We start from the raw sequence: 13169 nt of genomic DNA on the forward strand, positions 1-13169 counted from the left end.
CGATGTTTTTAATCGGAATGACATTCGACAGCATGAATCTCGAATGCACATATTTCTATATCATTTTTGCATCGTGTGTTATTCATCGACTAGTGGTACCCGCACGGCTTTGCCCATAGTAGAGAATTAAAAGATCATTTTTTCGCCTGTATATTTACAAATAATGGATGTCGAATTTCTCGCCAATTTGCTATGTTCATTTGCTCGCCCACGTTATGATAATTTGCTTGCCCACATTATGATAATTTACTCTCTCATGTTGTGATAATTTGCTTGTGCACCTTATGATAATTTGCTTAGTAAAATGTTCTTAAAATTCTAATAGAAACTAAACTAATTTTGTGTCAAATTTCATGAAAATCTGCCGAACGGTCTAGGCGCTATGCACGCAACAGACATCCAGACAGAGATCCTGACTTTCAGCTTTATTATTAGTAAAGATTTATAAAGTATGTGGAAAAAAAACATACATGAAACAAACTAAAAACAATCTGCAGAAAAAATCGGAACGTCACCGACTGCTTCCGGGTAACATTTCGGTATTTCATGGATTTGCATTTTTTTTTTTTTTTTTAAATAGGTGTTTCCCTTTCAATTTAGCTATGGTTCCTACTCCCAAATCAAGGGCGCTATTCAGTATACGCACCGGATGTTGTAGCCTTGAGAGAATTGCATGCAATTCCGGTTTGGTTTCGGCCATATTTGCGTTCGGAGCTGTCCTGGCAAATCATGAAGATGATAAGCCGTTATTAGTTACATATACTTTTCCCTGAAGGTCGTAAGTTTGTTCTGAAATATGACTGGCTTTCATTTGCAAGGTTTCTGATTTTTTTTTAGAGAGATTGCAGGAGAATTTCAGAAAGGTCGCTAACTTTTAGCAGGAAACTTTCTTGATTTTTGACCCATATGTTACACTGTAAAAAAATTCCGAAACGTTACTGAGTATTTCCATGTAACGTGTCGGGATTTCAATGGTTTTTATCCACTTCCTGAAAAAATAAAGTATCATTGTCAAAAAGTTTCTTGAATTGCTACAAGTTGCACGAATGCAGACTTCTCACTGGTTTCAAAACTATTTTTAGCTTTCAGTTTAAAGATTCACTGAGCGTATTTATAAAGTGAATCGGCTTAAGATCTAGTAAGGACCGTTCATGCTGATTAAGCTCCCAGAGTGAGCGAATAAGTATGGACTGCGCTGCTTCGCAAGAATTGCAGGCGAATAAAATTCTCGATACTTGCTCGCAATTCTGGCTTAGCTTTGGTCATGGTTGCAATACTGCTTATGGAACACTCGCAATAAATCAGGAAGAGAACAAGCTTTTGAATTATACCTACCAAAGTTTTAGTCTAAAGTCCCAGAGACATGACTGGCTTTTAATGGGAAGATTTCTGAAGTTTTAAGGAGACTTCCGAGATAATTACAGGAAGGTTACTGAATATTAGCGGAAAACGTTCCTGGTTTTTGCAAGGTGTGTTAATGGCAGAAATTAGGCACATCAGCTGCCCATTACTTTCCACCAGGAACATTTCGAAATTTTTTTACAGTGAGGTAGAATGATAAAATCCTTGTATCATACTTGAAATTGAGAACAAAGATATGCTTTCGCTGAAGGCTTCACGATGGAGAAGATTTAGATGTCCTTTTGAATGGAAACTTTCGCAAACTATCTAGTTTTGAAATTCGTAGTACTCCAAATACGTTCCATACACGTTAGCTGGTGCTTCGAGTGCAGACGTTGACAACGTGCCAAAACGATCTGTGGCGAGTTTATTTCGTCTATCGTCGACTCTGTAAGGCTCCTCGAATACTATTCTTGTGGAACTATGCTCACTATTATTGTTGAATGTTGAAAACTCAAGCAGTAAATTGTATTACTTACTTTTGGATCTGACGCATGGATGAGGAAAATAATAATACTAATAATATCATCATGCTCGTCTAAATCTTCATTATTAAGGGTGATGATGATGACAAGTACAATGATTATGATAATAATATCATGATTCAATTCATCATCGTCGTCGTAATCATGATGGTCATTATTATTGTTGTTAATAATAATAACAAAAACGATGATGATGATGTTAAAAGGAAGGTGGAAATGATGACAATAATAATAAATGTGGTTTGGAATATTTAATGCGTAATCTATCTATAATCTCTACATAGTATAAAATGAAGTGTCCAAAAAGCGTCTGTTTGTTTGAACTCGCAAAACTCGAGAACTACCCGGCAGATTTCGCTGAAATTTTCACAATTTGTTCCTTTAAGTCCTGAGAAGGTTTGCAGACCAGTTCGAAAACAATTCGATGGATAGTTCATTTTTTATTCCAATTTAGGCCCAATTTTCACATAAATTCCCGAATATGGGGATGAAAAATTACTCGCAATTAGTAATATTATATATCGTTGGAAAGGGAAGAATTTTCCGCATTCTACGCAATTTGTTCCAAAGCTCTAACTTAATTGTGAAGGGAGTTTTTTACGTTTTTAGCTCGAATTTTTTTAGGCTTAGCTAAAATTAAGGCACTTCTTTCTTCATTAAATTTCTCAATAAAAAGTGAAGGAATTGTCCTACAGTTTTCTTTTTGACACCATTGAAAAGGGTTACCTTTTTTACTCCAGATTAAACTCGACCTTTGGTCGGAAGTTTAACCCTCTATCTCCATTAGAAAAAAAGTTACAAGCGAATTAAATGAAGTTCAAAAATTTGTTCTCTATTCAAGTTTTTAACCATTTTATTTTGCGTTTCCACGGTAACGCTTTTTGAATCCATTATCCATCTTTCTCATTTTCAATTCTGAAACTTATTTTACTTTGTGTTTCCATGGTTTCGCTTTTTAAATCCATCTTTCTCATTTTATTTTAATTTCTTAAAAGTATTTTTAATATCTGTAGTCATTGTTTGGAGGGGAAATTTTGCATGATGATTTTTTTTTTCTTTTATTTATGCCTGATTGTTGAATATACGTCGCTTGACACAATTTTTGTTTTCAAAATAGACCGGGCAAAGCCGGGCAACGCAGCTAGTGATCTATAATTTTAACGGGTAAATCTTTGGTTTAATATTAAGATAACATGAAGTTTAAACCACAGATGCTTTAAAGTTTCTTTGAATGAAAAATCTCCCTTTTGATGACGAATTCAGTGCTGGTACAGTGCTTTTATAGCTCATAAAATAGAAATGGCGCTCCCCCCCCCCCGGAATGCGTACACATTTCAACTGCAGCAGACAAAATATAAAAAACTACATAGTCCAATTCTTATACCTTAACCGTCGAATAGCTCAAGGACACTTTTTTTTTTTCATATTTCGTTTTATTCTTTATTTGCGCATTGAATGAAAGAAATTTTAAGCAAAAACGTTGAAATATATATGTGTGCTTCTGCATAAAATTTTTATTAATGCATCAGCTTATCCCCGCAAAAAAATCCTAAACGTTACTGAGTATTTCCGTGTTACGTTTCGGGACTTCAATGGTTTTTAGCCACTTCCTGGAAATATCAAGTGTCATTGTCAAAAAGTTTCCTGAATTGTTGCAAGATGTCCGAATGCATACTTCTTACAGTTGTAAAAAATATCTTTAGCTACTTGTTTAAAGATTAACTGAGAGTATTTATAAGGTGTATCGGCTTTCTTTCGATCTCGCTCGTCCATGCTGATTAAACTCCCAAAGGGGGCGATTAAGTACGGTCTACGTAGCTTTATAAGTAATTACATTCAAGGTGAAATGCTTGATAGTTGCTTGCAATTCTGGCTTAGCTTATTCCGTGTTTGCAGCACTTCTTTCGGAACTGTCATGATAAATCAGGAAGACGCGAAGCTGTTTTTTTTATCCCTACTTAAGGTTACTCTGAAGTTTCAGAGGCACGACTGGTTTTAAACGGGAAGATTACTGGATTTTTCAGGAAGGTTACTGAATTTTAGCGGAAAACGTTCCTGGTTTTTGTGAGAATGTTACTTGCATAAATTGGGCACATCAGCTGCCTATTATTTTATAGGAAAGTTTCTGAATCGTTTTTACAGTGCCTGGTGATTGCACAAATTTCAAAAAATCAGCATGTTCAATCGAAAGCGGCGAAATGAAAATACCAATGAGTTAGAGGTTGGTTAGACAAGGGAGTGTCAATTGAATTTTAAAGAACCAATGATCTACATGAAAAGTGTGAAACGCTTTGAAATTATCATCATTGGTATGAATTTCCCCTTCCTGAATATTTCACAACCATTCCAACAGCAGCAAATTACGTCTGTCGTAATAAATTGTTGCTAAGAATATCAAATTAGCAACGAAGGATGTAACTTCCAAATGACGTCACAATCAACCAATGATGACCCTCTGGATGAAAATAATTTTAAATGATGGGCAGATACATAAACAATGATAAGCTACCAGTAACGTTGAAAGCGTTTTTATTTAATTTTATGAAGTCAATGAGCAGAAAGTCTGCGAGTCACTTTCTCAGTTGGTGTGAATACAGAAACAGTTTATTTCTAGACTCTGATTCACACGTTTCAGCCAATTCAACAGAAGCAACTTCACATCAACAAGATGGTGTTGAAATATTTATTTTGAGTACGAAAAATTGATCTCACTTTTCTGGTGATGATGGAGTGCACCACGGCTCGTCCGTCTCTAAGCAGAAGAATGAATTTAGCTTTTGGAAAAAGACTTCTCAAATATACTGCAGAACGAAGAGTGAAGGGGTCCTTGTTGCAGAGTCTTGTGGCAGGCGGGCCGTGTCGTGCGATGATTTCCAGAATAAACGCAGCAATGGCGCTGTCCAAAACCTGTGGAGGAATAAAAAAAGTGGTTATTGTCAAAAGACGAAGCTTTTTTTCTTTCAAAACCAACTGTCTTTTAAGGGGAATCGGAATAATGCATACTGGTCTGCTAATTCTATATTAGCTACCAGTTTGTTTCGCACTCTTGGCTTCTTTAAGAGGTTTTCCATCTCCAGCTCAATCACATTCCTATGCCGGGTTAATAAGTGCTAATAAGCACAAAACTGCAGTCCTCAGCTGGAAATGACTAAGCTGGCGGTGTATTTCTGCTTTAGCCCTGGCTAATGGGCGGTAATTTACTGAATAATGCATACTCGTTATGTTGAATTGCTTAATGTTATGCAACTTTTCTCAAAACGTTTTAGCGGTAGAAACTTACGATTTTCAGTTTTTTTAAAGGGATATCGAACAGTCTACTAAAGTGAAATTTTAAGGCAATTTTATTTATTTTATTATTTAAGAAATTTTAACCAATAAATCCTTTTTAGTGAAAATAAAAGGTCGTTTTTAACAATAAAAACAGCTGTTTAGGACAAAGGGCGAGTCTAAAAGAAAAAAATTCCCTTCAGTATTATTATGAACATGCAAACAAAGTGTGATGAAAATGTGTGAAGTAGTTTTCTGAAAATGAGTTTTAAAATTGAAATTTTTGGAAAATCGCGTTTGAAAACAATATTGTACGTAGATTTTAATGTATTTCCGTCATTAACATTTAAATTAAGTTACTTGGAATCTGCATAGAAATATGAATTTGGTGTCGTTTGAAAGCTCTTGATTTAAATATTTTGAATATATAAAAACTAAAAAATATATTTTCAAAAGCTTTAATTAAGTAGATCCATCACAAATTTTTACATACTTGTAAGTTGAGTTAGGTTAATTCAATTTTAGGTGTGAACTTACTTAGCAAACAGAAGCATTATTTGGCAATTTGATATGTCATCACTTGATTAATCCTCTGTGCGAGTAATCATGATACAATTAGCAAATTTAATTTAAAGCTATTCTTTTAGTAGCATAAAAATTAGGCAAATTAAAAATTCAATCAGTAAACCATAAATGAAGCTGTTAATGAAACAATGAGTTGAAACGAAAGAAGCAGACGTAACGTCGAATTTCACAAAGGCATCCAATTAAAGATATTATTTATAATTAACTAATGATATTTTATTGAAAATACAAGTCTCTCTGATAATCGAGCAATGATTCAAACCAATGCACGAAACAAATCCCCCAAACAATGAGAACATTTCTTTTCAAGAGCTATTCTAACATTTCGAAATCGATCTGTGGTGTGGAAGATGAAGTTCTTTAAAAATGCATTAAAACGCTCTATTCAGACGACATCTTGCCTTGCATTGAGGACTAAAACTAATTAAAATTTTACGCCTCAGAAAATGAAGATGTTTCTCATTCAACGTTAAATGGATAAATCCAGGAATATAATTAATGTGCCAGCGTTGAAATGAAAATATTGTTATTTATTTTCGCTCGTAAATGTGATTTGAAGGGAAATAAATGATTGAATTTAACAATTATTATAACTACAGAAGAATAGGGATGGACAACCTTTTTAGGAGATTGTCACTGTATGGAGAAAAACGTTAAGTTCGCCATTTGTTGAAAAACATAAGAAAAGAGTGAAAAAATGTTATTTATTGGTCGAAAGTTTGAGTTTTATTAAAACAGCACATCCTTTTTTAATGCATGTACATCGGAACAGGGAAGATTTAAAAAACAATATAGCAAAAAATATAAGCCATTCCAAAAAAAAAAAAAACATAAACAGTCTGTAATTAATGGGCCTTATGAATTTGTAGTTCATAAGGCCCATTAATTACAGACATCTGTAATGAAATTAGTTCTTGAAGATGGTAGTAAAATTAAGTATTTCAGAAACAAATAGATTAAAGAATACATTTTTTAATGCGAAAAAGTGAGCTTTGCGTTGAAAAAGGGGATCCTTGAAACACCGAAACACTTATCTGCAATAATCTGTATATTTGTGCAACAAAACGTTAGTTATTTCCTGTTACTTCTCGGCACAAAGGTATTTATTCATTTCTGAACCTACTGGTAGACTAGCAAGAGCAAAAGTTATTAGTTTTAAATAAAAAAATATGTTATTATCGTTCAGTTTAAAAAATAATTTTTAAACCGGACGAAGTATCTCTGGTTGATGGTACTTTAACCTAGCTAAAAGTCTTTATTTTGAAGTTAAATCTTTCTATGACTTTTTCGCAAGAGTTCTATGCGTATGTAGACAACAAATACTTTTCTGATTAAAAAAAAGTTTAAAAAAAAATGCTTTTCTCTTTTTGCCAAATAGAAACAAGTTCGACAAAACTCGTAAAAGATAAACAACAATTCCGGATGATCTGTTGAATAAACAAACAGAGTGGAATAAAGCCGTTCTTTCCATGAATATTAAGTAGGAGCTCCGTGCAAATTCAAAAAGAACTTTCCAGTTTTTCGACAGTTTATTCTGTTAAAAGCGATAGCTTCTTTGGAAGACAGCCGAGTACGTAAAAGTAGCTTGAGTAGAAAATCAATCATACAAATAATGCGTTTAAAACCTCGTGTAAACAGGTTTTGTTTTGATAAAATATTTCTGTGCTATGTCAACAATTCTCTAATTCCTTAAAATTGAAAAGTTTTCATTGAATGAAAAGATGGCAGGTTTTCTTTCAGCGTTTTTGAAGGAATTTCAATGTTATTTTAGGGTTATCAGATGCAGATATATATTTTCTGCGCCCCTTAAAGTGCATTTCGCACATTGGAAATTGGAAATACTCATCAAAAGTTTCGTCAAGCGTATTTTATGCATTGTATTTTACGTATTTCTATTTTAAAAAAAATACGAATATATTAACGAATAATAAATAATACTTAATTATTCGTTAATACACTGACGGGGAAAAAAATCCAACACCAAAAAAATATATATGTATTGTATAGTAATGAAATTTGAACAATGCATTTGTTTAGTTAACATGTTTAATTCACCTAATTTTCAAGATCACAGGTTAGTTTAAACTCAAAAAAATGCATTTCAAATGCGAAATGCTGTTACATTAATACACTGTAAAAACGATTCAGAAACGTTCCTAGAAAATAATGGGCAGCTGATGTGCCCAATTTCTGCCAGTAACATATCTTACAAAATCCCGGAAAGTTTTCCGCTAAAATTCAGTAACCTTCCTGATATTATCCTGGAAGCCTCCTGAAAAATTCAGAAATCTTGCCGTTAAAATCCAGTCGTGTCTCGGGAAAAATAGTGCAGACTTAAAAAGGTATATTAATATAATAGCATGGCATCTTCCTGATATATCAAGGAAGTTCCAAGAGCATTATTGCAAACATGGCCAAAGCTAAGCCAGAATTGCTGTAAGTAACGAGAATTTTGCTCGCCAGCAATTCTTGCAAAGATACGTATTCCATACTTATTCGCTCCCTTTGGGAGTTTAATCAACATGGACGAGCCGTACTCGATTTGAAGCCGATACACCTTATAAATACGCTCAGTTAATTTTTAAACTGGGAACTAAAAATATTTTTCACAACAGTGAAACGTCTGCATTCGTGCAACTTGTAACAATTCAGGAAGCTTTTTGACAATGATACTGGATTTTTCCAGGAAGTGGATAAAAACCATTAAAATCCCGAAACGTAGCACGGGAATACCCAGTAACGTTTCGGAATTTTTTTACAGTGTAGCCAGTGTAACCTCCATAATTTTGAATGCAAACCCGCAAGCATGCATGCATTGTGTCATACAGGTGCTGAATGTCACTTTGTAATATGAAGTTTCATGCATGTTGAACTTGTTATGTCAATACTGAAACGCAGTCGGTGCTGGCTGTGGATGATGCTGGAGTTGTCATCCAATGGTATCCCATTTGTGCTCAATAGGGAAGTTGCAACCTATTAAATGTTCATATTTTGGCTATTGGATATTGTTAATTGACCCTCAAAACTAAAAAATTCACCATCGCCGAATTTTAAAACACCGTGGTTGATTTTTAATGAATTTTTAAAAATCCACGCGCAAAAGTGCGCGCTTCTGAAACGTCACGAGCCTACGTCACAGGGCGCGAATGTGCAGCCTTCCGCCGAAGATCCCTTGTTTTCGCTAGGAACATTTTGAGCGCGCTGATATTTTTATTTTTTAGAAATTCAATAATCCTTTTGAACACACTATGGAGACCGGATTCATTAAAGCACAATCTAAATAATCTTCCTCGTGTAACATCAATGATTTTATTCGAATACTTCCGAGAGGGTGAGAAGTTTAATGTTCCAGAAACGTTAGGAGTTAAAAGCGAGGAGATAAGCCTTTTACGTTTCGTCTTCGAAGTCGAATGCTTGACCTTCCGCTTCCCCCCTATCGGAAGAGGGCATGACGTCACTTCCTATGCCATTTGACGTCACAAAAGCTTGAACTTTAAAAATTAATTAAAAAAAAAACTACTTATCGTATCGCAAATTTTTTTTTCACTTATGATGTTCATACATGTTACTCTATCATATAAAAATAAAATTGAAAAATCGAAAACTTCCTTACTGGAGACAGAACTGGTGATCTTGAAGGCCAAGGTAACATGTCAACACTCTGTAGAGTACATTACGTTGCAGCAGTGGTCTGAGAGCGAGCGTTATCCTGTTGGAAAATTCCCCTTTGAGTGCGATTCATGAAATGCAATACTACAGGTTGAAATACCAGACTGGCGTACAAATTTGCAGTACGTGTGTTTGGAATTACCATGAGTGCTCCCGCTGTCATAGGATATTGCTCTTCAGGTCATGACTCCAGATGTGGGTCAAGTGAGCCTAGGCCGCAGACAGTTTGATTGCAGGCGTACCCCTCTTCTGACCAACACACGACCTTCATTGGCACCAAGGCAGAATCTGCTTTCACCAGAAAACATAACGAATCTCCACTTAGTCTTCCAATGAGCTCTGGCTTGACACCACTGAAGTCGTAATCGGCAATGGTTTGGCGTCGGTAGAGTACACGCTACAGGGTGCTTGGCTCGGAGCTGTCCGTGAAGTAAACGATTTTTGACAGTTTGCTGTGTCACTGTGGTACCAACTGAAAAACCTGAGTTGGAAAAATTGGTAAACCACGATTTTATCACGATGATTGAAGAGTATTAAGAAGATGAAGAGAAGAAGAAGAAAAATTACTTTTGCGGATATTCCTGCATTTCATAAAACCATTCAGCTGAGCAATATGAGCCTGACGTTTCTGCCATTGAACTACGTATTTCAAGAATCCAAGTTGTCTTCAAGACCTTTAAAGTACGATTCTTTACAAGCGAAATGCGGCTGAGAATCACCTGCAAACCTTTTCACTTACACAATCTTCTTACACAATCGGATGATAACACGTACCTTGTACGAGAATACACAATGCATAGCAAGTTAAAATTACTTGATTTTTCGCAGGTATTGTACCAATAACTGTATTGTAATATTTTATAGTTGAATGTTGCGTACAACTTTTTAAATCAAGAAAGAAAGAAATGCAAGAGTTTGAGTCCTACTGAGTTTAATTGGAAGTTGCACTTAATACCAATCCGGAATCAACACCTCTATCTCAAAAACCCTTGGCAAAGTGCTGAACGTAGTCATTAACGCAATAGAATACACATGTATTCATTTCCAGTCTCTCTATAGCATGAACAATTGAACACCCCCATAATCTGATCCCTTTTGGTCGGTCCCATGAGTATTCAGAATAGACAGAGTCCACTGTATAGACATTGACTTAGAATTTCCCGACAGATTCCCATCTGGTTAGTTACTGTATGATAGTTACTTACAGGGGACCCTCGCGGGTGATGTACTATCAGCGTCTGGCAAGTTGAGCTAGGCTGGCCGGTCGATTAAACGATTCCATTTATTAAAATAGGGGTGAGGAAAAACGGCTGAAGTTCAAAAGGCTTAATGGTAGCTCAACTCTGCGCCTAACAATTCCTCTTCTTACTGATTGCTCTCCCATTGAAATAAATGGACTTGCTCACGGCTATAGTTCAACTTCTCAGACGCAATCAGTATAGACTTAGGTGTAACTAGAATCCCTTGAAAGGAACAGGTAGATTTATCCAACATTTTGGTTCCAAGACGATTTCGGATCCAACCTTATTTCTATTGTTTATAAATACGTTATAATATTCGCTGGTTGCTATGACGTAACACAATTGATAAAAAGTTGAGTAAAATGTCACTTAAGGTAAATCTTTCACACCTTATTTGTTTTAAATTTGTATTAATTAAATCTTCTTTATTTACGGAATAAAATAATCAAACATCAATTGTGCAACACATCCAAAACTTGTGCACCAGTTTTCTGCTACGAAGCTTTTGCACAAAGACTGATTTTGTCCCTCGGTAGAATTGGAACCAAAGTGACGGATGAGTCACTTCCCATGTATAGTGGCCGTAGATAAAACAAGAAGCGAAAGAGTTTCGGAAAGAAGAAGGAATTGACTTGCCTGAGGACTAACACCAGCCTCTTTCAGTCTTCTCAATTCGATGTTCGATTTAAGCCACTGACTTTTGAGGCCTAGAAGTCTAGGGATAACCCTCGTTTCTTCACCACATCTGACGTCCGGGTGGGCATCTAAGAGGGCACGAAGAAGAGTTGTGCCGGACCTTGGCATTCCACCAATGAACACTAGAGGCATAGACCGGTCATAGAAATATTTCTTATCATCTGGGCCAACTACAAATTTCTAAAAAGGAAAAAAAAGAAATCTGTGAGTATGTATTTCTAGGAATTTACAGGGTGTTCCAATAGTGACTGATACATTTGAAAAATCAATAAAAACTAAACGGGCAGCGATAAAAATACACCGTTTGTTTCGTTATGCTTGGGACAACAGTAAATTTTCATACGGAAACACTTTTAAATTAGTTACAATGTTCTTCAACAGATGGCGATACAGGTAGTTTAGAAGGTGTAAATGAGATCGCAGTCTGTAAGTCGCCAAAATACCGGTATATTTACAAAATCTATAAAGGCAAAACGGGCAGCGACAAAAATACACTGCTTTTTTGCAATATGCTTGAAAAAACAGTAAATTTTCAGACAGTCACACCTGAAGCCTCCTCTAAATACCTGCAGCGTCATCTCTTGAGGAACATTGTAACTAATTTTGAAAGTTTGTCTGTCTGAAAATTTACTGTTGTCCCAAGCATATTCCAACAAACGGTATATTTCTATCGCTGCTCGTTTCGATTTTATTGATTATTTGAAATGTGTCAACATTTTTAGAACATCGTGTAATAACTGCAAACTAAAGTTTGATTCTTAAGACATTACGTATTGTTACAGAACAAAACAGAGGCGGGAAAAAATAGCGCCACTGTATTAGCTCCGCCGTTAACAATAACATGGATTGAATGACGAAAATTCACTTTACGAATTGCAATCATCCGAGGTACGGCGGTTTTAGGAAAGAAAACGCATTTAGGGGTCTTCCGCAAATGATGTCACTCTTTGTGGAGAAGATTGGAGTTTGTGAAATAGTTGACAAGGAGCAAGACGGCATAAAGAAGAAGCGAGACATCACAGATTTTTTGAATAAAAATATGTTTAAGAAGAATTGCATGACGTAGGTGAAGAGAGAAGGTTTTGTGAAGAATGACACTTTGTGGCATAGAGGGATGGGGACCAAAAACATTGGACAATAGTTAGACATCATTAGTGGACACGGACAGCTTCTAATATGTATTTTTTTCCCAAACACTTTGTTTATTGACAGCTTTTCTGAAACGCATAATTAATCGTTGAGCGCTGATTTACGGCACTTATAAATTATTTTTATTCCCAAAAGATTTCTTTGTAGGAATTTTTTTTTTTTTTTTTGGATTCCTTTGGAATTTTTAATTGGTTTTCCTTTTTGTCTGCTGAAAAACAAATGCTTTACATGCAACATACCAGACAGCCCGGTTATCACATCTAGAGACTGCAGTTTCGTTCAGATAAGAGCTCCTCAGTCTGAAATAGTGAATGACCGGGCTGGATGATAAATTCACTTTATCTACCAGTTTGTTGGCACTCTCAGATTCAATCAGCTGAAATCTGCCACCAGCTCAGTTATTTACTATTCCACACTAAGTAGTTCCATTGATAATAAAACAGTAGGCTCCGGGTGTGTTAACCGGGTTGTCTGGTGTACTGCATGAAGTTCTGCCGTAGCGCTGGCTTAGGGGCGGTCAAACCGGCACCATTCGCGGGTGCGATAAATTCATTTTATCTACCAGTTTGTTGACACTCTCAGCTTTAATAAGATGACATCTGCCTCACTGTTATTAGCATATCCTCCCTCACACTGCCCCTTCACGCCAGCTCGATTACTGATCATTTCTCTTCAT

General features: G+C 35.7%; 2 protein-coding genes across 6 annotated transcripts in view; one reads left to right on the forward strand and one right to left on the reverse strand.

The window, feature by feature from the left end:
* Positions 1 to 13169, forward strand: part of LOC129228172 (TGF-beta-activated kinase 1 and MAP3K7-binding protein 2-like) — a 303446-nt gene that overhangs the window by 124128 nt on the left and 166149 nt on the right. The window lies entirely within an intron of this gene.
* LOC129228174 (protein-tyrosine sulfotransferase 1-like) overlaps positions 1 to 13169 on the reverse strand; it is a 126474-nt gene that overhangs the window by 39233 nt on the left and 74072 nt on the right. The window contains exons 2-3 of the mRNA XM_054862830.1: positions 11285 to 11524; positions 4599 to 4793 (exon numbers count right to left, since the gene is read on the reverse strand). Coding sequence (XP_054718805.1) covers positions 4599 to 4793; positions 11285 to 11524 — 435 coding nt within the window. The remainder of the gene's footprint in view (positions 1 to 4598; positions 4794 to 11284; positions 11525 to 13169) is intronic.

The sequence above is a fragment of the Uloborus diversus genome, chromosome 8 (genome assembly GCF_026930045.1).
Source record: "Uloborus diversus isolate 005 chromosome 8, Udiv.v.3.1, whole genome shotgun sequence".
NCBI classification, from domain to species: Eukaryota; Metazoa; Arthropoda; class Arachnida; order Araneae; family Uloboridae; genus Uloborus; species Uloborus diversus.